The sequence below is a fragment of the Pungitius pungitius genome, chromosome 11 (genome assembly GCF_949316345.1).
Source record: "Pungitius pungitius chromosome 11, fPunPun2.1, whole genome shotgun sequence".
Lineage (NCBI taxonomy): Eukaryota > Metazoa > Chordata > Actinopteri > Perciformes > Gasterosteidae > Pungitius > Pungitius pungitius.
Window position 1 is genome coordinate 10256 of NC_084910.1, and position 27965 is coordinate 38220.

The following is a 27965-nucleotide window of genomic DNA, read 5'->3' on the forward strand; positions in this document are numbered from 1 at the left end:
AAGACACTTAAAAACAACCCCTCCCACAAGACACTTAAAAACAACCCCTCCCACAAGACACTTAAAAACAACCCCTCCCACAAGACACTTAAAAACAACCCCTCCCACAAGACACTTAAAAACAACCCCTCCCACAAGACACTTAAAAACAACCCCTCCCACAAGACACTTAAAAACAACCCCTCCCACAAGACACTTAAAAACAACCCCTCCCACAAGACACTTAAAAACAACCCCTCCCACAAGACACTTAAAAACAACCCCTCCCACAAGACACTTAAAAACAACCCCTCCCACAAGACACTTAAAAACAACCCCTCCCACAAGACACTTAAAAACAACCCCTCCCACAAGACACTTAAAAACAACCCCTCCCACAAGACACTTAAAAACAACCCCTCCCACAAGACACTTAAAAACAACCCCTCCCACAAGACACTTAAAACAACCCTCCCACAAGACACTTAAAAACAACCCCTCCCACAAGACACTTAAAAACAACCCCTCCCACAAGACACTTAAAAACAACCCCTCCCACAAGACACTTAAAAACAACCCCTCCCACAAGACACTTAAAAACAACCCCTCCCACAAGACACTTAAAAACAACCCCTCCCACAAGACACTTAAAAACAACCCCTCCCACAAGACACTTAAAAACAACCCCTCCCACAAGACACTTAAAAACAACCCCTCCCACAAGACACTTAAAAACAACCCCTCCCACAAGACACTTAAAAACAACCCCTCCCACAAGACACTTAAAAACAACCCCTCCCACAAGACACTTAAAAACAACCCCTCCCACAAGACACTTAAAAACAACCCCTCCCACAAGACACTTAAAAACAACCCCTCCCACAAGACACTTAAAAACAACCCCTCCCACAAGACACTTAAAAACAACCCCTCCCACAAGACACTTAAAAACAACCCCTCCCACAAGACACTTAAAAACAACCCCTCCCACAAGACACTTAAAAACAACCCCTCCCACAAGACACTTAAAAACAACCCCTCCCACAAGACACTTAAAAACAACCCCTCCCACAAGACACTTAAAAACAACCCCTCCCACAAGACACTTAAAAACAACCCCTCCCACAAGACACTTAAAAACAACCCCTCCCACAAGACACTTAAAAACAACCCCTCCCACAAGACACTTAAAAACAACCCCTCCCACAAGACACTTAAAAACAACCCCTCCCACAAGACACTTAAAAACAACCCCTCCCACAAGACACTTAAAAACAACCCCTCCCACAAGACACTTAAAAACAACCCCTCCCACAAGACACTTAAAAACAACCCCTCCCACAAGACACTTAAAAACAACCCCTCCCACAAGACACTTAAAAACAACCCCTCCCACAAGACACTTAAAAACAACCCCTCCCACAAGACACTTAAAAACAACCCCTCCCACAAGACACTTAAAAACAACCCCTCCCACAAGACACTTAAAAACAACCCCTCCCACAAGACACTTAAAAACAACCCCTCCCACAAGACACTTAAAAACAACCCCTCCCACAAGACACTTAAAAACAACCCCTCCCACAAGACACTTAAAAACAACCCCTCCCACAAGACACTTAAAAACAACCCCTCCCACAAGACACTTAAAAACAACCCCTCCCACAAGACACTTAAAAACAACCCCTCCCACAAGACACTTAAAAACAACCCCTCCCACAAGACACTTAAAAACAACCCCTCCCACAAGACACTTAAAAACAACCCCTCCCACAAGACACTTAAAAACAACCCCTCCCACAAGACACTTAAAAACAACCCCTCCCACAAGACACTTAAAAACAACCCCTCCCACAAGACACTTAAAAACAACCCCTCCCACAAGACACTTAAAAACAACCCCTCCCACAAGACACTTAAAAACAACCCCTCCCACAAGACACTTAAAAACAACCCCTCCCACAAGACACTTAAAAACAACCCCTCCCACAAGACACTTAAAAACAACCCCTCCCACAAGACACTTAAAAACAACCCCTCCCACAAGACACTTAAAAACAACCCCTCCCACAAGACACTTAAAAACAACCCCTCCCACAAGACACTTAAAAACAACCCCTCCCACAAGACACTTAAAAACAACCCCTCCCACAAGACACTTAAAAACAACCCCTCCCACAAGACACTTAAAAACAACCCCTCCCACAAGACACTTAAAAACAACCCCTCCCACAAGACACTTAAAAACAACCCCTCCCACAAGACACTTAAAAACAACCCCTCCCACAAGACACTTAAAAACAACCCCTCCCACAAGACACTTAAAAACAACCCCTCCCACAAGACACTTAAAAACAACCCCTCCCACAAGACACTTAAAAACAACCCCTCCCACAAGACACTTAAAAACAACCCCTCCCACAAGACACTTAAAAACAACCCCTCCCACAAGACACTTAAAAACAACCCCTCCCACAAGACACTTAAAAACAACCCCTCCCACAAGACACTTAAAAACAACCCCTCCCACAAGACACTTAAAAACAACCCCTCCCACAAGACACTTAAAAACAACCCCTCCCACAAGACACTTAAAAACAACCCCTCCCACAAGACACTTAAAAACAACCCCTCCCACAAGACACTTAAAAACAACCCCTCCCACAAGACACTTAAAAACAACCCCTCCCACAAGACACTTAAAAACAACCCCTCCCACAAGACACTTAAAAACAACCCCTCCCACAAGACACTTAAAAACAACCCCTCCCACAAGACACTTAAAAACAACCCCTCCCACAAGACACTTAAAAACAACCCCTCCCACAAGACACTTAAAAACAACCCCTCCCACAAGACACTTAAAAACAACCCCTCCCACAAGACACTTAAAAACAACCCCTCCCACAAGACACTTAAAAACAACCCCTCCCACAAGACACTTAAAAACAACCCCTCCCACAAGACACTTAAAAACAACCCCTCCCACAAGACACTTAAAAACAACCCCTCCCACAAGACACTTAAAAACAACCCCTCCCACAAGACACTTAAAAACAACCCCTCCCACAAGACACTTAAAAACAACCCCTCCCACAAGACACTTAAAAACAACCCCTCCCACAAGACACTTAAAAACAACCCCTCCCACAAGACACTTAAAAACAACCCCTCCCACAAGACACTTAAAAACAACCCCTCCCACAAGACACTTAAAAACAACCCCTCCCACAAGACACTTAAAAACAACCCCTCCCACAAGACACTTAAAAACAACCCCTCCCACAAGACACTTAAAAACAACCCCTCCCACAAGACACTTAAAAACAACCCCTCCCACAAGACACTTAAAAACAACCCCTCCCACAAGACACTTAAAAACAACCCCTCCCACAAGACACTTAAAAACAACCCCTCCCACAAGACACTTAAAAACAACCCCTCCCACAAGACACTTAAAAACAACCCCTCCCACAAGACACTTAAAAACAACCCCTCCCACAAGACACTTAAAAACAACCCCTCCCACAAGACACTTAAAAACAACCCCTCCCACAAGACACTTAAAAACAACCCCTCCCACAAGACACTTAAAAACAACCCCTCCCACAAGACACTTAAAAACAACCCCTCCCACAAGACACTTAAAAACAACCCCTCCCACAAGACACTTAAAAACAACCCCTCCCACAAGACACTTAAAAACAACCCCTCCCACAAGACACTTACCTTACCTTTAGCCGAAACCCCACATCTGTTGCAGCCCAGTGGCAGTTTTCTCACATTCCAATGCTGCCCAAGTCATCCTGCAAGTAATCATAAGACAAGATTACTCAACACAGACAGAAAAAAAAAAAATCAACAAGTTTGCAACTTCTTACAGTCAAATGCTTTTATTCTTGGACATTAAGTTAATACATGTACTACACTAAAAGAAACAGGTCTTACCGTGAGCTAATTCCCATCGGTTGCAGTGCAATGGCAATTTTCTCACAAGGCTACTTCTGCCCAAGGCATCCTGCAAGTAATAAGACATTACAACAAACATTCAGAAAAATTTGTGAAACATTGACAAGATATCATCACCTTGCACCCTGGCTTGTATTCACACAGGAAAAACTTCCAAATAAATTCTTCAATGGGGGGGAAAGACCTTAATGAGACCATCTGGAAAGATCCCTCTCCCAGGATAGAAATCCTGCAATGAATGTCATGTGTATAGAATTAACATTGTAAAGGATGTACAATACATTCAAATCCTGTAACAGAATTGATACAAATAATTGCAAGTAGCAGGCCAAGTCTACAGCAGGACCACTCCAGTGGCAACCACCATCAAAACCACCATCCACAGAAGCTTCTGTGGAGAGGAAGAGCAAAGACTTTAGGAAAGGGTAATGTTGGCATATGATGACAGTAATATGAATTTTATTTAAAATAATGGTGGCAGCAGCTGGTGTCAGGAAGAGACAGAATTATGATCTATAGAGACCTGCTAGGCGAGAAAACAAAACTCCTGGAAAGAAGCTGAACTAGTGATGTGCATTTAAACATTGGTTTATTGTGGAAGGTGGAAGATGGGCTTGGTGTGTCCTAAGAAGTCCCCAGGCAGTCTGCCTACAACAGCTTAACCAAGGGCTGGTCCTGGCTAACTTGAGTCAGGCCTAACTAAGTGATAAAGAGTAAAGTTTTAATAGCACCAAGTGAAACATTATATCGCATATTAAGGTTACTAAATTGCTAAACTGATAACTGGGAATATTTCCTGATGAGGTTGCTCCTTTCAAAATCATGCGTTACACTACCATAGACAAAAATAAAAACCATTTATACCGAATTCAAGCGTTAGCTGGAAGATTGACAAATATCATTGAACCTGCTATTAAGCATGCAGTTTGCTGAAAGGCAATTTATATTTAATGTTATTTTAGAGGATTCCATGTGTGACAGTCTAGCCGTTAACATTCAAGCTAGACTTTAAAAACAAGTTCACCGCAAACAGTTAAGACTGGCAAATTGCAGAGTAAGTTTGCTAAATCAACTAACATTTTATCGTGCAAGGGTAGCTGAAACTTACCTTCTGGACTGAGCAGCGCTTTCTTCACACTTCTAGCATCCGCCTCAACGGAAATCACGTCTGCGGCGGTAAAATGCGCATACGTGCAGCGGAGTATCTTCGGGAAGTTTCTCCTCCCTCATCGTTGCAAGTAAAAGTTTCTTGAAATGATTAGCTTCATAAATTTGCGCAGCAGAAAGTTCTTTACTAATTTTCATTCAGTATGGGCAACAAATTCAGCAGAAATGACTTTAGTGTACCAATTTTTTGCCATTTACTATTTCATGTTACAGTGCAAAGAGCCAAAATAGTTCTTTGGGCCATACAATAGAATCAAAGTTGTGCCACAACTTTAATGACAAAAAGACTGGGGGAAAAAAAAAAAAGTCTTAACTTTTGCTCAAACGGCTCAGTCCACAGGAGGCTGAAGCTGCTGGACCACTTCTTGGAGGCCCTGAAGCACGAGCCGTTTAGGTTGATGTAGGACCATCCAGAGAACACAACAGTACTTTGCCTGAAAGCATAACAAAGGCAGTACTGAGGAGTCAGTTAGAGGCACATGTTATTAGAGCCATCAAACAGCCTGCCCAACAAGTGTTACAAAACAGTACTGAGGAAAAGATACTAACCTCACCAAAACCCCAAGTCAGCTGGAGGGCAGAGGTAATTTCGACACTTCTCACAGGAGGCAGAATTAGCTTGACTTCAGGGAGCCCGTTATGTTCTCTTGACCACCCTGTTTCAAGTCACAACATAAATAAGGAACGCAGCAAGAAAAATCTTGGCAACACTGAGAGCTCCTTACACAGCCCAACATTAATCAGCAATACACACATTCTTAAAACATTGAACAGCAAATAGTTAAACAGCAGATAAAGAGAGCCCAAAAAGTTAAAGACAGACAAGGACATACTGGAAGCAGACAGTTAAGGTTGAAAGACATTTTAACAAGCATTACATAAATACCTGGATGAAGAGCCCAAGCCTCGCCCATCTGCTACCCAAGATCCATAAGCTTCCTTTAACCTTGATGGTTCCGTCATTTGAGGTCGACCACCCATAATCAGCAATCGCAGGTGGTTCCTACAAGATTCCAGAATACATTAACTATTAATCTACAGTCAAAATTAAAGTACAATTGTAAAAAAGGAATACATTTTAACACCAAGGCCCTAACATAGAGGGTGGGGGTTACATTGAAGTGTTCGAATTTCAGAGTCAATATTCCAACAACAGCACTACATTGTACAATTTTGAATATCCATTAAAATGAATCTTTAGAACACTCCCATTTGTCATTGTGGAACAAAAATCATTTTCAGTCAAGATGACGGTTCTTTAAAGCGGTTTTAATTACTGTCCACAGACATGTGCATTTACAGTGCATTTTTACAGGGTACGCACATACAATTCAAGCAATTTACACTACAGAACATACAGCACCATCATTTTGGACTACCAAGCCATTCAAAACATTTAAAAGCTTTCTGTTGGCGATAAGAGCTGCGTCCCTGTGGTAGTGTTGTTAATAACCCAAGTCTCTGACGTTTTTGTACTCCACCACTACGTTTCTTGCCCAAAGCATATAGAACAAACAGAAATGAGTAAAAAAAAAAAAAAAACTACAATATTAAAAAAAATGAATGGTTACTTTGCCCCCTCACCTAACAGGGTGACTCCACAAAAGGAAGGTCAAACATGTTACACCTGGTTGGCATCTTAATATTCCCCAAATCCTGAAGTTCAGTAATTGAATTGAAATTTAAAGAAGGGAATAGCAAAAATCTTGGTCCGTGTATCGCAGTCAGGGGTTCGCCTTGCTTTTTTAAAATCCATTTTGCATTGCCGTTTCCATTTTTGGGGCCATCTACTTCACCTAAATAAGAGAATGGGGGAGAAATCTGTTTAATTTAACTGAAATGTAAGTAAATACTTTTGGCTAATGCATTGTGTGTATATTGAATGAGAAGTTGATTAACTGTAGGAAAGACATTTATAACTACTGGTAGCACAGGGTGGATTTTTCTCATAAAATTCATTATTGAACAAACACGGAGCAACGGGTGACCAAAGTCCCAGAATAACCGAATGGGCATCTAACAAATTGAATTCTACTGGTGACTAGGCCACAGGGCCCTCGCTGGCTTGGATGCGCCACACAAATACAGCTCAAACTAAGGAATATACTGAAGAATTATGTAAAAAATATACCATCAAACTACTGATAATGTGAAGTGCAGGTGAGAGGCCCAATCACCACACTCACCACCACCTGGGTAGCCACACTGTTGAGCCTCAAGCGCTCCTAATAAGAAGCAATTTTAACAATAAGTATCTTCTGGAATTTAACTAATACTACAAAAAGAAAGAGACAAAACCAGAAAAGAATATAGCAAAAACAGCAGTGGCTTACAATCGCAGCCTGGACTTTGAGCCTCCTGCACCTGGGCCCTGACGAGCTGGGAGACAAACCAGAAAGATCACCAACAGCCAAATCATTTGCTCAAGAACTGAGAATAAAACCACCTACCTGCTCTCGGAATTCTCAAGCCAGAGTGCAACAGCGAAAGGGACAAGCATGCTGACACAGCTTCATTACGTGAAGCTTTTACAGCCTGTCTAATTGGTGAACCAGGAAGTAGGAGGTGCCAAGGCTGACCTGAATCTATAGTAGCTCAGGAGGGACATTTCCTCACTGGCTACACAAAAAATGATTTATAATGGCAATAATTGATTTATGATCTTACAGGCTGAGCTTCTTCACAAACAAAGATGATCTTGTTTTGCAGTATCACCATTTAGATGATTTCATCAAACGCACCCAGTAAGCCGTAGATTAAATCATTACACACACGTGGTTTAATCCATTATATTACATTACATGTGGTTTATCTTTCATCAAAAGTGACGTACTTTTAGTCGCGTGTGTGACCTCGGCAGGCCAAGTGATGTCCAAATGATGCCCCATATCGAGAGAGAGGAAAGGAAGAGGTGTCTCACATCCAAAAAAATAATTGAAATCTATCTATACATCACATTTCACATATAAGTCTTAGAACAATGACATCAAAAACAATCAAAAAAATATTTCTTCAATAATGAATAATTAAATGTTGACCTGCATCTGTAAAAGCCTAAAATTCTGTGAGGAGACTGAGATAAGTGTCACTCAGAGGAGTAGGAAGATTGGACCAAACTTCTTGGGGAGAAAAGGAGCTTTAATACACTTCAGAGAAGTTTGTGTTGTCCAATCAGAAGCGCAAAAGAAATTTCAGTAGGAAACACTTATGTCCCAGTGTATCGTGTTTTTCAATACTTGCAACATTTGAATCATTTCTGCCGGTGGGAAAGGAGCCTTTTTGAAAATCTCACGCACACTGTGCACAGACACACATGGATCCATTTAGACTCTACCTTGACTAAAACACTAGCAAACTGTAGCACTAACAAATGGTAGCACTTAAACTGTACTTATAATGGCACTTTTCTATAACATGTTTTGAAACTGCTTATTTGATGAAAATTGTACTTTCTTGTTACTTGTTCTTCTGAGTTTGCATCTTTATGTGGAAATGCACTTATTGTAAGTCGCTTTGGATAAAAGCGTCAGCTAAATGACATGTAATGTCATGTCATGTCATGTAAAAATCCCCCCCTGCCATCGGAATGGACAGGCTGCCCTCTGCCGTTAGAAACGCGTAACGACACGGCATTTCCTCCGCCGTCAAGTTCTCCGCAGCACGCCAAGACACGGAGCGCTTCCGCCGGAACCAGCACGTATCGGCGTTGACGCTGACTTGACGTGCGCGCAGCCTCCAGCCCGCTAGGGGGCGCTCCCCTCCAATCTGCGACCTGAAACCACCGAAATAAAAACGACGAGACCCCCCCAGCTGTTTACCACGTCCGGCCAGCCGACATTGCCCTGGCGCTCTGCTGCATAGACATGTATAGAAAGGCTAGATGGCTTACCGGCGCTGAAAGCCAATGGGACCCGACGACGTCACACGGCGGCCATCTTAGGACAGGACCGCTCGTCCAGTTATAACATTAAAGTCTATTGTGCATGTAGTGCTGAAATAACTATATTTTGCTCAATTTTCAACCGATTTTCAAACGGCTTGGTGTGTCACAAACGTCAGGGATGCGGCTATTTAACTGCATACTTGTGAAAAATTATAGCCACGGAGTTTATTAAGAAAATAGTATATTAAGTAGACTAGACAGGTAAAGCACTAGGTATACCCATACACACACACACAGTAATGATATCAATATTTATAAGGTACATGAAACATGAAATAATATTAGTAATAAACAAAATTGCACTAACATTATTAAATACATGTGTAAATTCATGTATAATATAAATCTGTAAATATAAAGTTGCCATTCTGTAAAATAAAGAGAAAAGAGATGGGTCTTTGTTTTTTTACTTAGGTCCAAAGGCACACAATTAGAAAAAAAAAAAAACATTAAGACACAATTGGACACAAAACTCTTTCCATCAATACAATATAATCAATACAGCTCCCTCCCTCTCCTCCTCTCTCTTAAATGGTCTGAACTTACATAGCGCTTTTCTACACCGTCTTGGTGCACAAAGCGCTTTACAAAGCCCCACATTCACCCATTCACGCACACACTCATACACCACTCATTCACATGCAAACATCAAAGAAGAGTAGCAAACTAAACAGACCACCAGTTGAAAACCCATCCTTTAAGTGCACAAATAGTTTGCGCTACTGCCCTTTGAAAAGGACAGTTTTTGTGAGCTTCTGTCTCACACTGTCTTTCTGCAAGCTAAGCGTTGACATTTTCGCAATGTGGTGCAGCCTTAGCTTGAAGAAGAGGGACACAACCAGAGTCAAGAGTGTATGGTGGTGACTGTCAATGCCATATCGCGTGTCAGTGACGTGCTCCCCGAGCAAAAACACATCCTCTCCACTTATCCTCTTCCTCACCACGTAGAGGACCTCCAACAGTTTGATGGGTTGCGATCTCCTGGAATCTGCTACTGCCTGCCGAACAACCCACTCTGCTGCCCTGACGACCTTCACGGTGCCTGCTGATGGGATGACAAGACCTCCATTGTTTTTCAGCGTCAGCAGATGGTAGCTCTGGTCCTTACTGGCAGATTCAGCATCCATCAACAGGCTTGCCCGGCAGACATCACAGGAAAGCTTTTTTAGTGTGCGTCGCACCACAAATCCTGAAATCAATGGTGGACAGATTCACATTATAATGACTTTTTTTAATTAATAAGCATGGGGAAATGAATTAGTTATAGGCTAAATACTATATACCAGAGGTGGGAGCAAGTCACTGTTATGCAAGTCACAAGCAAGTCTCAAGTCATTGCCCTCGAGTCCCGAGTCAAGTCGAGTCAATGATGAAGCAAGTCCCAAGTCGAGTCACAAGTCAAAGCCAACAAGTCTCAAGTCGAGTCACAAGTCGTAACATTTTATTTTCGAGTCAATTCAAGTCATTTTATTATAGTGGGGACGGGGAACCCTGGGTGATGGTGCGCTGCCTCACAGACCTAGACTACGAAGGGAAGGGTAATGGTGGATGGACTGTGACTGTGTTATAGTGCTGTAACGCTCACCCCAATGCTGCAGCGTAAATAAGGAGGCGATGACTGGCTTGCAACTCCGCTGCATTTATTTATATAAAACAACTCAACTTCGGTCACTGTTGGCCGTCACCACGCCGAACGAACACTTCCGCATACACGGACCCCCAAAACTCGGGTTGTCTCGCGTAACTACAGCTGGTAACGGAGCATAACGTGAACACATGCAACATCTGCATAACTGATTAACTAATAACTTTAACTCAGCTCATTACACTACTTTAAAACGGACGTTGACATAATGTTGGCGAGGATTTCCATCGGAGTCTGAATCCGGGTTCAAAAATCCCGATTTTTGTAACCATGAACGAGCTGTCTCGTTGATAAGGCCAAATGGACTGCAGTGATTGGATGTCGTGCAGGCAGCGCTCTCTGCATACAGGTGGCGCACATTTATTTAACAGATGCAGATAAACAGAGCGGCGCGGTGGTGTGAAAATGTTTCCCCCAGTTTTCATGGGAAGTAGCAAGTCTTCTCGAGTCAAAAGGCACGAGTCCAAGTCAAGTCACGAGTCATCGGTGTTCAAGTCCAAGTCGAGTTGCAAGTCTTTGTACGTTTTGTCGAGTCGAGTCTCAAGTCATCAAATTCATGACTCGAGTCTGACTCGAGTCCAAGTCACAGGACTCGAGTCCACACCTCTGCTATATACTACTATAAAGTCTAACTCTACCTGAAATGTACACAAGCACATTTTCCACAAGACCATCAAACTTCTTGGGAAGATAGCTGTGGTCTTGTACAAGGGCAGGAATGTCTGCAAACAGGGAAGGGAGATCTTCTCCTTCTGCAGAGGACATGTCTACAGCCGACAGGTTGGTAGATGTGTCTATGCGGTAGGAACAGCAGACTGATCAGCTGGTAGGGACTCTGTGTCATCCTGTGCTGTCACATTGCCTTTGCTGCTTGGTTTAACAACCCCACACCTGGCCATCAGCTTCCGGAAAATGTACTTGAAATGGCTGGCGTTAGGGTTGTTATTCCAGCCACCTTCAGAACAATATTTATGCAAACACACAGACATTCTAAATACTCTAAATAGTTTTTCTGACAACTCCAGATACTGTATATGTGAAAGCTATAAGAGCACATGCTGACACTTTATGTGGCTGGTAAATATGAACTCTACCGGATGCTCTGATGAGTTGAAAAGAAGCTCCAAGTGGTCCTGGCTGAATCGGTACGTCAGGACATATCGCTGTCCTTCGAGGAGCACGGGAATCATCGCCATCAATGTGTCAATGTTTATGACAAAGCCGAGGACAGAGAGCAACCTTCAAAAACAAAGAAGAGAATTGCAACAGAGACTAATTCACAGACAAGTAAATACATTATCATATGAATTATAAAACAATATGTACCACTTGAAGAGTGGGCCATCTCATGAACTCAGACAGGACAGAGCATCTTTTGAACGCAATGCAGACAGGAGGAGGACAGAGCATCTGAACATGATGCAGAAGATAGCAGAGAATTAGATATCCGGACAACCTCATAGACTAGGGATGCACTGAAACCCGTAGTGATGAACTATTGGTATTCAAATATAAAGTCTCATTATGATTATTACATTATAATTAAGAATCTGTAGTGGATATTGGTGACTACTCAAAAGTTAAATAGTTGTACTTGTGTCGGGGGGGGGTATCAGTGCATCACCAACAGAACATTCTCTTTTTTTTTAAAGACCTCTTTGTACGGTAGAGGGGTGTGCCATCTCCCATCCTCAAAGCGAGCAAGTAAGCCCTGGCTCTTGACAAGAACTCCCTGGTGCTTGTCCAGTTCCGAGAACCAAGTGGGGCTTTGAACCCTCTGGCTCTGGGATTGCGGCTGTTCAAGATATCGAACAGCCTGTCCGTTATCTATAAACAAATATCTTAAGTGACTGGAAGCACTGAAATCATCACCTTAACTGAGTTTAACGTATCATAGTATACATCTAAGTCTGAATAATTTGATATTTAAACCTGAGATGGGGGTGTTCCTGGGCTAATTATGAGTTGCGGTAAGTACAAAAAGCTCATACTGTACATATGTGCTTGCATATTGTTAGACTTGAGGATACTTTTTTGATACTGATACACCAATTATATATTCTGTACACATTAACAACCAAAATAGTAGATCTACAAGTGTTGTGTTGTCATGTTTTTGTGAAATCTTAAAATCTGGAATCTGTCACCTGTAATAAATGCCATAAATTCCAACAGAATTAAAGCAATTAATCACTCAAATGTTCATAAGAACAGTAGAATATTTGGAAATGACTTTGGATTGTGATGCAGATCTCTTGCTTTATTACCTCGATAAATTCTGCTGTAGCCTCACAATCTTGCAACACTGCATATTCCTTCAGATCCTGCAAGGTGCGCAGGGCCACTGCCACGGAATTACTGCAGGCCTGAGCAGCCAGGGAGACCTTGATTGAGATAAAATACACAAATGAGGAGAAAATTAGCGCTACAAGATCCAAACATCAGCACCAGGATAAAAACACAAAGCAAATCATCATAAAAACATACCTTCATCTTCTGATTACCAAAGTAAACATGATTATCAGTGACCCTATTTGCAGCATGCAGGCCAGATGAACGATGTACTTCCAATTGATGGTGCCAGTGACGCTTAAAATTGGGCTGTATGCCTGCAGAATAACCAGTTTTTAACTGCTCGCAAACATGCAATGTAAATCTGCATATTCTCCACAATTATGTGATAACACAGATTTCATACAATTAAAACATAAACAACTGAATATGGTCAACCAGAGAGGCACGTACCTCCAACATATTGCGCGTCAGCTTCAACATGTGGCAAGCGTCCATCATAACAAAAACCTTGTCACGGGTTCTTGGATGGGGGAAATGTGTCTTCAAGGGCTCACATGGTGTTGCCTTAAGGTCACAAGATCTGGCGCTGATGAAGCTCTTCCAGAGCATGCACAACTAAGACACTCTGCGTTTCCGGGGTTAGGCTCTTAGTCAAATAGTAACCAATTGGAGCCTTCCAGTAACCTTGGAGCCCAACGACCAGAAACACAAGAGCCTCTGAAGCTATGTCACTTTGATTTATACGATCCCCCATGTCCACAAAACCAGACATGGTTTGTGACTGTGGATCGTACTGAACATGCTTCTTTATGGCCATCGCATCCAACATCAGAGTGACAACCCCATATTTGGCCTCATCTTCTTGGCGCCGTTTTCCCAGCATGTCCAGCATCATTTTGTTGAGGCCAGGTTTGGCGTCCAGTGAGCTCAGCCACCTTGACACAATTGAGACATTGACCATTTAATTACTTACCCAATGAGCCACTAACCCAATCACCCCTATTGTGGACCCTGGACATACTAAAAAAACAACAACATCAAAATGTATTAGCACGACTTAGATCAGTAAGTTTAACTATTCATGACACTACAGTCTGTAGCTGAAGTTGTTACTGTAGTTGAAATTAGAGACGAAGAATACCTTTTCAAGGAACTGGGATGTGGAAGGTGAATTTTCAGGTCGTCTCTCAGGTAGTGATACGCCTTAGGACCATGCAGGTGGAGAGTGAGCGCAAAGTCTCTCTGGGCCTGGGTGTACTCTGCACCCCGTCTTGACAGGAGGTGAACCGGAAGATCTGAAATGTAATTAGAAAAGGTGATTTAGTAAGTCTCCTTTGATAGTAATTTTTATGTCTAACAAAGAACATAAAAAAGACAAAACATTTAAAGTCATTATTTATTTTACCTGAGTAGCATTCCAGCTTGTCATTCAGCTCTTCATTGATGAGGTTCTTAGCTTTCAGCTCCTCCAGAAGAGCCTTCATGTTCTTCTTGGCCCTCCTTACCCTTGCCAAGGCATTGCTCTTTTCCCGCCACAGTTCATGCGCTGTGGCCATGGCTGCATCAAGTTTGGCCTTAAGAGCCTTTGGAGAGGAAGGCATTGCATAAAAAACAAAAAAAAAAACAATAAATAATAAATAAATATATAATGAAGTTAATTAGGGTTAGGGTATTTGTTAGTGACATTCCTCATGTGTACAAATACTCACAACATCAGGTGGAGGTTGATCCTGCTCGGGGTACATGGGCTGGTTTTCTCCTGCTTTTCTTGAAGCGTTTGTGCTTCTTGGTGCTACCGGCTGAAAAAATAGTTAAATATTCAATTGATCTGTAATACACTTTATGTATTGCTAAACTTGCAGAAAGTGTGACATTAAATCACATTTAAACATCGATGCATCCATCTTTAACACCTTGTAATCTAGTTGGCCAATTGTACACGTACCCTCTGAAGATGAGCAGGGAAGTTGAAGACAGATGGAACAGCTCCAGCTTTGAATCCGATAGTCTGTCCCGTCCAAATCTTCATTTCTGAAGTGTTCGCTGCAGAGCAGTGTTCTGTCATTAGCCACAAAACCTTCCCTTCTCAGGGCACGCTCCCACTGTCTCCGGCGCTCGCTACATTTGGGAAACCTTACAAATGGGAGAAATAGTAGTCAGATATAAATGATTGTTAACCTTGCACCTTTATTTCCTTCAACACTGAGGGTATGGACTAAAATACAGTATAAAATACATTATCATTTTGATTCTATGTACTGCATGTATGCAAATATATGCAGCCAATCTTGTAATGTTGTCTAAAAAAAAACCCAAAAAAGTAATCCAAAGGTAAAGATGTTTTTAAGAAACCAAACCACTTGGAAATCACGTGTAACTCAAAGCTATGTTGAAACGAAAGACTAACCCTGCCTCTCCCACCAATTTACAATTGCTTGGTGACTCACTTACGACCTCTTCACTGCTAGCCAGCAAATAAATACAACCACATCCACAAAATGACATTTAGACAAAAGATTAGGTTGTCAAGAAACGTTGTTGGTCTCAGGAAACCTGTTAATAATTGAAAATGTCGACTGTGTGGTGTCACTTTAGAGTAGAGGGCAGCCATGAAACACACAGCTACGCTGCAATGTTAAGCGTTTCTCAAAACGTGAAGCTACAATTTAAACATCGGCATCAGCACAAATCGTAGCCACGTTAATAAGGTTTGTAATAAACCAAACAGTTTGTAAATCCGTCAAGAATTCAGCAAGTTACGAGCATTTTAGTTGGCGTATGTCACTCACCTTCCGTCCACAGCAGCGCAGTCTCCTGACCCAAGATGGCCGCCAAGTGACGACACAGCTGACTTCGCCTTGAGCAATCTAGCCTTTCTATACATGTCTATGCTCTGCTGTCACAAAAAAGTGGAATCCCCCCCCCCCCCCCGTTCGAACCGATCAAGACACCCGGATGAAAGTCAGTCGCGTTGCAGCGCCGCGATCGATGACTGAGCCACACGACGTGCGCTGTGGACGTTTCTACTCCCGCTGCCCTCTGGTGCTGCAACGCCCCGCCGCCGCCACACGATGGCGCCAAAGGACCCTGTTTCCCACACACGCCCCGAAGCTGAACGCACGACATGCCCCCGTTATAGATGCTGCATCCCAAGCACAGAGCAGCCCATGAATTGTGTTTGACTCGTGGCCCCGCTAGACGGAGCTGCCAGCCGGCTGCACAGCCCCAGCGGCTGCCTTCCTCCCAGAGAGGCTGGAATCCTTCCATGTGAATAAAACACATACATATATCTATGTGTGAGCGTGTCTCTACACGCGGCAGAGCTCAAACGCAGGCCAGGGGAGCGGCCCGCACTGTCATTGACGATGCGTAGACATCAGTGAATGCGACGCTTTTATCCAACACAGTGACGGGCCAACGTACGCAGCGGCGCCCTGCTGCTCCGCCAGCTTCAGCCGCCGCAGTCTTCTTCACCTGGATCCAACTCCTCATCTCAGCTGCTCCTCCTGCAAACAGTGTGGACTCTTAGTTTTTAAATTCCCTCATTTTAAATTGGCTGACAATGACCTTCTGGCCTGTGATGAGGTGAAACATCTTGGACATTTCAGGGTCAGACATTTCTAATGTTATACTATGGAGTACACAAACACCCATATTGTATGTGTGGCAGTAAAAGCGACTCTTATGAGATGCTTATGGGAATGTGGATAATTCGATTATTTTAAGCTGTGTATACGGTATGCGACTCCCACGTTTCATTTATATTGGTACATAACAGTAATATAACTGTACATACTACAGTAGTTTTACTGTGATGAAACAGCATTTGTAGAAGTTCCGCAACATTCTGCGTGCTGTTAATGGCTGCGCACTACCATTACTTAAAACAACGGCCAGGTAATACCTAGCACAGGTAGACCGTGGAGTCCACCCAGCCAAGTCTGAACGCTGGGCGGGCTCAGTGAAGGTCGTGTGGAAGGTGTGGAGCAGCGTCAGTGTGCCACAGGACACCGTGAAGAAGGACAGTTTCCCCGCTGACCAGTCCAGATAGACCCCCACCTTATTGGAGTTGGGTGGGATGGTTACAGCAGTGCTCATGTCATTGTGCCAGGTCCTGTAGGCGTCTTTGGTGCAGCTCTGTGCCCAGGAACAGTCGTTTTTCCCCAACCAGCTGTCCCGACCCTCTCCCGTCCTGCACATCTTTTTGTAGGCTACTCCTGTGACAGCTCTCCCGCTCCATTCTGGCTCCCAGTAGCAGCGGCCGGTCAGCTCCTCCCTGCACAGCACCTGAGTCCAAAATTCAAACCTTTCCGGGTGATCAGGATAAGGCTGCTTGGTCCAACGCCTCGCTTTCCTGTCTCCTCCGGACAGAGAGAGGTCCCTGTGTGCCGTGTTCGGGTCCAGGGTGAGTTTGGTGGTGTCTGATGACGGAGCAGATGGAGGATGTCAGTCAGCATTACATTTGACTCAATGCTATTTCATGAACTATAGCAGTTACTCACATTTTTTTGGACCTGGCTGAATCCTGGATTCACCACATTGCTCCACACTGGGAGAGGATGGAAGACATGTTTTCTGACACTTGTATTGTTAATGTGGTAAAAACGACAATCCACCAACTCAGCATTTCCCTCCAATAACATTTAGAGACTGGTGATGGAGAGTTTTTTAAATTATCAAAGTCAATGCAGCGGAAATAACATATTTCATTCTATTACTATAACTCTGACGTTGTGGAGCTATAAAGAGCTCTTCATCACCTTTTTCAGATATGCAGTGGTACTCCCAGATAAATGGTGACAGACTTTATGTTACGTTCCCCTTTTATGCTGAAAACGATGTGGAGATTATCTTGGAGATTTCTAAAGACAACAGCTTGAACTAAAAAATTGAGGCTACTACACTTTAAAGGTAAAAGAAAAGTCTGAAATCTGAGTCTTAGAATTTCCTAAGTTTAGTATTAAGCTACCCACATACGGGCTGCAGTGCACTCAGATGGATGTACTATCATGGATACAGTATATCTTTAACATCTTTTTTTAGTTGCATTTGTCGATAACAATGGATCCGTGCCGCCACTACCTGAGTTTCTGCAGGCTGCATTGTGGGTCGGCCATCAGAGCAGACAGAAGCTGCACGCCCAACTCTCCCGGGTGGTTGTAGCTCAGGTCCAGCTCTCTCATACTGGACGAGTTCCAAGCTGATGCCAGGAAAGTGCAGCCTTCCTCTGTCACTCTGCACAAGGACACACTTTAAAAAAAATGCCCACTTACCACAACATTTCATCTTATTTATCACCGTATCAACAAACCGCAAAGACTAATACATTATTTATTAATCTGGAACTCACGAGAGTATCTTCAGTTTACAGTGAGGACTCTCCAGTCCACCAGAGAGCGTTTTGACTCCTACGTCCTGCAAGTCATTGTCAGATAGGTCCAATTCTCTAAGCTGGCAGGAGGCTGAGCTGATGACGGCGGTCAGGTCATCGGAGCTGTGCTGTGTTAGATTGCAGCTCCTCAGTCTGAACGATCAAAAAATACAGAAAGAATAATATTTTTCACACTTTCAACTTTTATTTAAACTGGACGAACGTGGTTGTCTCATTTTTACCTGAGTTTCTCCAATTTGCTGTTCTTCAGTTTCGTGGAGAGCAGTGTTATTCCTGCATCTGTCAGGTTGTTGTTGGACAGGTCCAGCTCTCTAACTTGTGATGGGTTGATATTCTTTGCCAGGTTCTCACAGCAGCTCACAGTGAGATTGCATGCATGCAGACTGGAAGAGAGAAAGTATAAGAAACGTAAGTCATGAAGACATTTAAAGACTATTGAGACCAGACGGTCGGCCGATTTTCATCACTGCTTACTTGCAATATGAGCCAAGTATCTCAACTGTCCAAATGTTTATTAACGACCGCTCGTATAATTTCTAGGGCCGGGACTCAATTAAAAATCTAATTAGAGGCTTTGTAATTAATTAATCAAAATTAATCACATTTTAATTGCATAAATATTTGACCTGAGAACAGTGAGAAGTAATTTTTTTCACATGGATTTTTATTTTTGTTCAACCAATTCCAGCAGACAAGTGTAGAAATAGCATATTTAGAAATATAGTACTTTCAGAAATTCAGGTAGCCTATAGGTAAGTAGACCTTCTGTAAACTAGGTTTTTTTAAGTAGACCAAAACTTTCAAGTACATTCAGAACATTGGTTATTTTTTCAGACGTGGACTTAGTTACCCTGGTCCTTAAACCAGTCATCTGGTGCAGTGTGGGTTGGGTGTGGGTCCTTGTACGTCCACGCTAGCTGCTAATTGTGTTGCGTTGAGGTGATACTTGAGGCTCGATGTGAATTCCTTGTTGCACAGCTTGCACACAACCACGCTCTTATCGACGCTTCCATCCGTGTGTTTATTATAATCAGATTTCCCATTCACGGGGCCACCCGACACGGTCTCGTCAGCTTCTTCGTTCATGTTCACTGTGGTTTGTTGTTGTCTGAAGTCATGAACGCTAGTTGGTGCTCCAGTATAATCGGTCCCCCCGAAACTCATCCAGTGAGAAACGTTCCGCGGTGCAAAAAATAAGTGTAGAAATGCGTAAAAAATGTTTAATGTGTTATTTTTTAATTGTAATTAATTAATCTTAATTCACATTGTAATTAATTAATCTTAATTAACGCGCTAAAGTCCCGGCTATAGTAAAAACGTGTTGGATAAAGTTGTCAATGAGAGATCAGAAAAAAATGATGAACACACTGGATCTCTCATGTGTCTGTCTCTCCACCCAACCAGCTGTTTTTCTGCAGTTTCTGTTTGGCCCTCGCTCACAAAGCCACCGGTACACAGGGAGGTACACAGAGGCTGTGGTCAGGCACACGTCCGCCGTCTGTGTGAGATTGTGTGTGTGTGCGTGCATGCATGTGTGTGTTTTAAGAGAGTGAAAGAGACGTAGAGGAAGCGGCCATGTTGAAGGGAGACTCGTGTGGTTCTCACTCGGGCCCCCAGAGGCCCGGTCCTCCGAGAAAAGCAGGCTTATTGAAGAGTAGAGAGATGGGGGGTGTTGTTGTTTATCCTGACATGCTCTACTCAGTCTTTAATGCTCGCATCACAATAAAGATGCTGCGGCTCATCAGCCGAGTATACAAAACAGTGTAGCAAGCTGCATGAGCACACAGGTGATGGGCACAGTCAAAAATAGACCCAACGCTGGGATGTAGAGCCTTGTAGGAAAACCTTAATGTGAAGGAAATTGTTGAATAAAACATTGCGTTTGCATTTCTGTTTGTGTGTGTGTGTATGTTTGACCAAAGTTGTATAATACTGCTTCTGCACCCATGTAAAAAGTTACCGTTCACAATATTATATAATAAAATTCACAATACAATGCAACCAAAATAATTCAAACAAACAAAGACGGTATGGTATGGTGGGGCTGGACGGCATTACTGTGGATCAGAAAGCAACCATCAGTCTCAGGTCTGAACATGACAGCGGGCTCAGAACTGTGTATGGATCATTAGAGGCTCTTACTGTAGGGAGAGCCGGTGGGGGAGGCACTGCTGAAACCAGGAGAGCCAGGGACTCCTAGACTGGTCATGGGAACTGTCCCATAGCCTCCAGTCATCCCTCCGCCGACCCCGTAACTTGAGTGCTGAGGAGTGGAGGCTGATGGGTAACCCCTTGGAGACAAACTGCTGGAATTTCTGATGTAACCTGAAGTAACAATGAAAAGGTCGGGTCAGTTCTTCTTGATTTGTTAATTTAAGAAAAGGAAGGAAAGTATCAAATGGTCCACGTCTTATTCTGCTCACCTTGGCTGCTCTGTCCGTGCTCCCCGATGCTGACGCCTAACTGAGAAGGATATGAGCCCAGGCCCATGACACTGCCGTGGGCCGGTGAGCTGGGCAGCGCCTGCAGCTGACTGTGAGGACGAGGAACACTGTAGAGCGCCTCGGCGATGTCTGCTGCACGTTTCAGCAGCATGTCCTGCAGGAGATGCACAGACATTAGCAATGGCTTGCATTGTCACATTTACACAATGAAGCCACATGGACTTTTTTAGGCTTTTAAGATGTCGCCTGCTTGTGTAGACGCACACGACTATAAGCTGACAGCTGCTTCCATTTACCTGATTACTGTGTGGATTTCCGTAGAGGGCCTCCACAAGATCTGCTGTTCTCTTTAGGAGAATCTCCTGCAAAGAAAATCATTCATTCCGTTTATATCTCGGTGGATATATTATTGACACAGTTCCTTGAAAACACATTATGGGCAATTTTTGGCAACTTATCTCACCTTGGCTAATTTCTCCGGGTCACCAGGATGTCGAGGAATGACCTTTTGAAGTCGCTGGAAGCCATAGTCTATAGTGGGCTCATTTAGGGCTGAAAAAAGCGGAACATGTATTGCAAATCAAACCATATTCTTTAACGTCCTTAAACTATTGAAAACCCTGTGTGAAGTCCTGTGTAAATGAAGCGTCCAGGTGCTCCCTTGCAGAATTGTTTGGATTTATAAGACAGTGTGACCTCCACGACCCCGGGGATGTGTCGAGGAGGCGTCTGGACACGGATGGCGTGTGCTGTGATCAGCTGAGGAACAGGACACAAGACGGCACAAATTATACCCCTACAGGCCTGGTAAATATTTAGGCCGACACAATACTGTGGAAAGATGAATGTATGTGCATTGCCCATAAATCGTTTAAATAATGACCCAAGCCATATGCTATGTATATATCATTTCAAAATAAGCTTCAGACTGTACCATCATCAGTGAGGTGCTTTGAAGACAATTCCTACCTCACTCCACACCAGCATGCTGCCAAACACCACCTGCAGGCCGTCAAAAAAGTTCTCCCCAATGACGATGACCATCGCCCCGCCGGTGGTCCAGCCCTCACTGGGACTAATGGCTTTGATGCACGGGGTGGCTGGACAGAAGGGCAAAGCAAGAGTTACCCCAAGTCATTCAATTCAGCATGTACAGCAGCTGGAGAGAGGACAGTAAATCTCAGGCAGGTGTGTTGGAAGTGCTCTTTAGTTTTGGTTTATTCAATTCAATCAATCAATTAAAAAGCTCATCGCAAAACTTTCAGAAATGTTCATAGTTATTTAATTGTATATATGTGGCTTTGTTTGTGAATAACAACAAAAGCATCAAAAACCCACACAGAATTGGATCTATCAGATTTTGCTTAGAAATCATATGATCTGCAATTGTACAGAATTGAAAAAGCTCAAGTGAAAACTGGTGTCCTGAGTACACAAGTAGAAAAAGTATTCAGCTCTTTTAATTGAGAAAAAGTAGCAGTACAACAGTGTAAAGAAACATGGTCCTACACTTAGAGTTTAACTACATAGAAATATGGATGCATTATCAGTTAAATGTACTAAAATGACAGCATTAACATGCAGGAAATGGATGGACTTCTTCATGTTTGAATTTGATTTTTTTTTTAAATTGTCTTAATGAATGCATTAATTAGCTCATCTAATGACCACTGGTTATGTTTGATGTATCACGGCGATTAGAAATGGACATTAAGGAACTCAAGTACCTGCTGTTACAGTGTGTTGAGTGTGAATGATGAAGTAGACACGTAATAAAACTGAAATGAGGTGTAACATTGTAGTGTTACGTTGTCACCGTCTCACCATATTCCATAGTATTCTCCACAGACTCGCCGGGCTGCAGTCTGCGGGCCCTTCGGCCGTGCTTAGAGTTGTTGTGGACAAACATGTTGTCAGACACTGCCAGGACGTGGCCATCTACACTCACGGTGCTGGACAAGACCACCTGAGAGAAAGAAAGAATTGAAATCTATCTATACGTCACATTTCACATATAAGGCTTAGAACAATGACATCAAAAAAAATATTTCTTCAATAATGAATAATTAAATGTTGACCTGCATCTGTAAAAGCCTAAAATTCTGTGAGGAGACTGAGATAAGTGTCACTCAGAGGAGTAGGAAGATTGGACCAAACGTCTTGGGGAGAAAAGGAGCTTTAATACACTTCAGAGAAGTTTGTGTTGTCCAATCAGAAGCGCAAAAGAAATTTCAGTAGGAAACACTTATGTCCCAGTATATCGTGTTTTTGAATACTTGCAACATTTGAATCATTTCTGCCGGTGGGAAAGGAGCCTTTTTGAAAATCTCACGCACACTGTGCAGACACACAGACACACACGGATCCATTTAGACTCTACCTTGACTAAAACACTACCCAGTGAAACTTTTTTTGGTTGAAAAGACGTTGAATAAACGTCTATGGCCGACGTTGCAAAATGGTTTAAAAGTGAAAGTTGTTTCAACGCCTATTCGTAGACATTGAAAAGACGTCTATATTTAGACCACATATCAACGTGATTTTTAATACGGTAAAATGTGGTCCTCTACTTTGTGCAATAGCATTATTTTATAGGTGTAAAAATAAATGACGTCCACATTTGTGCGTTTACCACCGATATTAAAAATCACGTTGAAAACTGGTCTAAACATAGACGTCTTTTCAACGTCTTTTCAACGGATAAATTGCTCGCTGGAAAAGAACAAGTTACACAGTCAGTTGTCATGTCAACAGCCCATAACGAGGACAACACAATTTGATTAATTTGTATTTATTCATATCAATATAACACTAAACACTTTTCCTATACAAAACAGAATACAAAAATAGTTTATTTTCCCAAAATATATTATGAAACCATTTTTCTGAATCATTGGAACTTCATCTGGCTCTGAGTCACTTGAATCCGGATCGTATACCTGAAATCAGCTCCGTCTCCCTCATCGTCACTTCAATGATTCAGAATGCGCAGAACACCCCTCAGTTGCAGATGCCTCTAGTCAACAAGTTCGTTCAATTCAATTAATTTTATTTTGTTCAACCCAAAATGAAAAATAAGCCTGAGGGAGCTTTACAGTCTGTAAACCTTCCAGCTTCCTGTCCCAAAACCATCACATCGGCACACGCAAAACTCACCTTCAACTGGACAAAACCTAAGGGTGAACAGTGGAGGACTAGCTGTGTACAGAGAGAACAACTTAAAGATGTACAGTACGTTCAATTCCTACGACAGAAATTATTCAAATATTCAGAGTAGTACACCAGGTGTAAGGCAGGACAACTGCAGGGACAAACTCCATCAGATGTAACCTCCATCCACAGGAACCTGTGAGGAGGGAAGAACAAAGACTTTAGGGAAAAGTGTGTAACTTGGGTTTATAATGACAGTAATAAAAAGTTTAATAATGATAACAGCAGGAGGTGTTTGAGAACCCTTATTTATAGATTGTTTACTTATGACATTATAAACAATTCATCTGCAAATTATGGCATTTCTGGAGTAACATTTCCAGGTATATTACACAGTACCATACTTTACAATGTTGCTTTAAGCATGCAGTAACTTACAATGTGTTGGCTAGCTTGTTTACAGGCCACAACTTGTTGAATTCAGCTGCGATCTGTGTTTAGGCCGCGTTGCTTTAGAAACGTGTATTTTCTACATGAAATGGGAACAGCAATAATATGAAATGGGTACAACAACAACCTAACGCATTAGCAACACCAAACACACGGAAGATACTCTGTGAGGTTTACTTTTGGTCCAGTTTATGTTGAACGCTAGCATGCTCCGAGCTAGCATGCTCCAAGCTAGCATGCTAACTAGCAAACTATCTGCGCTAACGCTAACTAGCTTACCAAAATAACAGTCCTTCCCGTATCGAGTGGGCAGCACAAGTAAAATAACTGGTTATAGTTCCAGGTGTGCTTCATTCAAACACTCACGTACTTACAGAGTATTGGGGCCGGTAGCCGTGGTTGTATCAGCCCGTTCACGTCGCTCTGCTCCCGGTGCAAGCGTCTAAGAACTTGCGCATGCGCGTTACAGATGTGATCAGAGTTACGTGTTTTCAACTAATGTTTGAAACGGCCCGCATTATTTTGTCCTTAAAGCATGTTGTTAACGACACACACTCTGTATTTCCATATTCATGACGTTTTAAGAAAAATCTTAAATGCGTTGAAATCACGTCTTTGCGTAGACCAAATTTCGCCGACCAGTTCATTCATTATTATGATAATCTTAATGATATTATCGTCTCTCTTTCAACCTTACGTTACAACATGACACATAATCAATAAATTTACCCTTTTCTAGCACGTTGATGTTTCTCGCACCTTTTTCGCCGGTTGAAAAGACGTTGAAATGAGGTCTTAGACGTTCAGACCTCATTTCAACCTGATTTCAACCATATTTCAACGTTGAAATAACATCTTGTGCTCACTGGGTAGCAAATCGCAGCACTAACAAATGGTAGCACTTAAACTGTACTTATAATGGCACTTTTCTATAACATGTTTTGAAACTGCTTATTTGATGAAAATTGTACTTTCTTGTTACTTGTTCTTCTGAGTTTGCATCTTTATGTGGAAATGCACTTATTGTAAGTCGCTTTGGATAAAAGCGTCAGCTAAATGACATGTAATGTCATGTCATGTCATGTAAAAATCCCCCCGCTGCCATCGGAATGGACAGGCTGCCCTCTGCCGTTCGAAACGCGTAACGACACGGCATTTCCTCCGCCGTCAAGTTCTCCGCAGCACGCCAAGACACGGAGCGCTTCCGCCGGAACCAGCACGTATCGGCGTTGACGCTGACTTGACGTGCGCGCAGCCTTCAGCCCGCTGGGGGGCGCTCCCCTCCAATCTGCGTCCTGAAACCACCGAAATAAAAACGACGAGACTCCCCCAGCTGTTTACCACGTCCGGCCAGCCGCCATTGCCCTGGCGCTCTGCTGTCACATTAAAGTGGAATCTCCCCCCCCCCCCCTCGTGTACACGTATAAACACAAGGAACATGTGAATAAAATACATACATATATCTATGTGTGTGGGTGCGTAGGTGTCTCTACACGCGGCAGAGCTCAAACGCAGACGGGGAGAGCGGCCTCCTGCCCGCTGGGGGGCGCTCCCCTCCAATCTGCGTCCTGAAACCACCGAAATAAAAACGGCCTCCGGCCCGCTCGGGGGCGCTCCCCTCCAATCTGCGTCCTGAAACCACCGAAATAAAAACGGCCTCCTGCCCGCGGGGGGCGCTCCCCTCCAATCTGCGTCCTGAAACCACCGAAATAAAAACGGCCTCCTGCCCGCTGGGGGGCGCTCCCCTCCAATCTGCGTCCTGAAACCACCGAAATAAAAACGGCCTGCCCGCTAGGGGGCGCTCCCCTCCAATCTGCGTCCTGAAACCACCGAAATAAAAACGACGAGACCCCCCCAGCTGTTTACCACATCCGGCCAGCCGCCATTGCCCTGGCGCTCTGCTGTCACAACAAAGTGGAATCTCCCCCCCCCTCGTGTACACGTATAAACACGGAACATGTGAATAAAATACATACATATATCTATGTGTGTGGGTGCGTAGGTGTCTCTACACGCGGCAGAGCTCAAACGCAGACCGGGGGAGCGGCCTCCTGCCCGCTGGGGGGCGCTCCCCTCCAATATTCGTCCTGAAACCACCGAAATAAAAACGGCCTCCATCCCGCTGGGGGGCGCTCCCCTCCAATCTGCGTCCTGAAACCACCGAAATAAAAACGACGAGACTCCCCCAGCTGTTTACCACGTCCGGCCAGCCGCCATTGCCCTGGCGCTCTGCTGTCACAACAAAGTGGAATCTCCCCCCCCCGTTCGATCCGATCGAGACGCCGGGATGAAAGTCACAGTTGCGTTGCAGCGCCGCGATCGATGACTGAGCGGGGCCACACGACGTGCGCTGTGGACGTTTCTATTCCCGCTGCCCGAAGCTGCTGCAATGCCTCGCCGCCGCCACACGATGGCGCCAAAGGACCCTGTTTCCCACACACGCACGCCGGAAACTGGATTCTGAAATTAAACACAACAGTTCCCAATGGCCTCAATAAGGCATCTGGGACACTTTTGTCTTCATAGCCCTTTCGGTGCCGTTTTCATACATACACAAATTTCAGATTCATTTACATGAACCTCTTTTACACACTTATACTGTTTAAAATAAACTCATACTTACATACTCATATGAAATTCCTACTTAACCTATACACATATTCACAGGAAAATGTCATACTTACCTTACATATACATACTTACCTTATATACACAAACTTAGCAATATCAAAGTATCAAATACTTATCTTACATACACATACATGAACAGATTTATTCATACACATTACTATTTACTATACTTACCTTACATTTATCTTACATACACATACATGAACAGACTTATTTATATACACACATGAAATACATATTCATATGTAACACATATTCGAAGAATACACAATTACATGAAAATACATATACATATTTATCAACATAGCACCACATACTTACCTTATATTGTTTTTAGGTTTTTAGTTTAGCTTTTTTCACCCCCCTTTTTTCTCTTCCCCCTCTTTTCTTCTTTAGTATTTGGTTTGTCTTTCCCTCCCGCTGGCCGAAGAATAGAAACACTCTTGAAGAGAAAGAAGATGGTGGTGAGAGAGATCCACCTGTTTATTGGGCCCGAGCCCTATTGTCCGACTTTGGTCAGACAAACGTCTACTCTTCTCCTTCACCTAACCCTTTGAAAGAATCTCAAAAAATGCTGTTCAATCCAACATTTGTCGTCACAAGATTGCATCCAACAGACTGGAAGTGATGCATTCATGTTAAAGACTGAGCTGAGAACTTATTCCAGTTCAGCTGGAACGTCAGTTCCGATATTCACATGCACATCAGGTTGCACGGATAAGAAGCCTTTAGTCAATAGCATGTTTGACCCCTTAGGTTTCCTTGCTCCTGTGACCTTAATGAAAAGACTTTGATTGTATCATGTGCAACGAATAGAGTAAATGGAAGATCCTGTAAGAACATAAAGAAGTTACAATGCAGCATTCATTTTTGCATAGAGAAATGTCCAAAATCAGCAAA

The 27965-nt window shown here is 43.2% G+C and overlaps 1 protein-coding gene and 1 long non-coding RNA gene across 5 annotated transcripts; both read right to left on the minus strand.

Annotated features, from left to right (window-relative positions):
• Window positions 1-4704: 4704 nt before the first annotated feature.
• Window positions 4705-8665, minus strand: LOC119217528 (uncharacterized). 2 transcript variants are annotated; one of them, XR_009957085.1, is made up of 5 exons: window positions 7566-8665; window positions 7449-7494; window positions 6700-6911; window positions 6002-6118; window positions 4705-5771 (listed from the first exon to the last, which is right to left on the minus strand). It is a non-coding gene; the product is annotated as an uncharacterized LOC119217528 (long non-coding RNA). The 2 variants fall into 2 exon arrangements; XR_009957086.1 differs by lacking the exons at window positions 4705-5771; window positions 6002-6118; window positions 6700-6911 and adding an exon at window positions 7059-7340 and having other exon boundaries at window positions 7566-8657.
• A 6042-nt stretch (window positions 8666-14707) lies between these two features.
• LOC119217526 (uncharacterized) lies at window positions 14708-25157 on the minus strand. Of its 3 annotated transcripts, XM_062565411.1 has the most exons (12): window positions 24809-25157; window positions 24083-24180; window positions 22659-22800; window positions 21804-21934; window positions 18612-18773; window positions 18349-18522; window positions 18081-18248; window positions 17501-17547; window positions 16903-17419; window positions 15788-16504; window positions 14944-15131; window positions 14708-14797 (listed from the first exon to the last, which is right to left on the minus strand). In XM_062565411.1, the coding sequence occupies exons 3-10, from the start codon at window positions 22770-22772 to the stop codon at window positions 16492-16494; spliced, it is 1326 nt and encodes a 441-aa protein (XP_062421395.1). In that variant the 5' UTR covers window positions 22773-22800; window positions 24083-24180; window positions 24809-25157; the 3' UTR covers window positions 14708-14797; window positions 14944-15131; window positions 15788-16491. The 3 variants fall into 3 exon arrangements, with proteins under 3 accessions (XP_062421395.1, XP_062421396.1, XP_062421397.1); XM_062565412.1 differs by lacking the exons at window positions 24083-24180; window positions 24809-25157 and having other exon boundaries at window positions 18081-18233; XM_062565413.1 differs by lacking the exons at window positions 24083-24180; window positions 24809-25157 and having other exon boundaries at window positions 17058-17419.
• Window positions 25158-27965: the final 2808 nt, after the last annotated feature.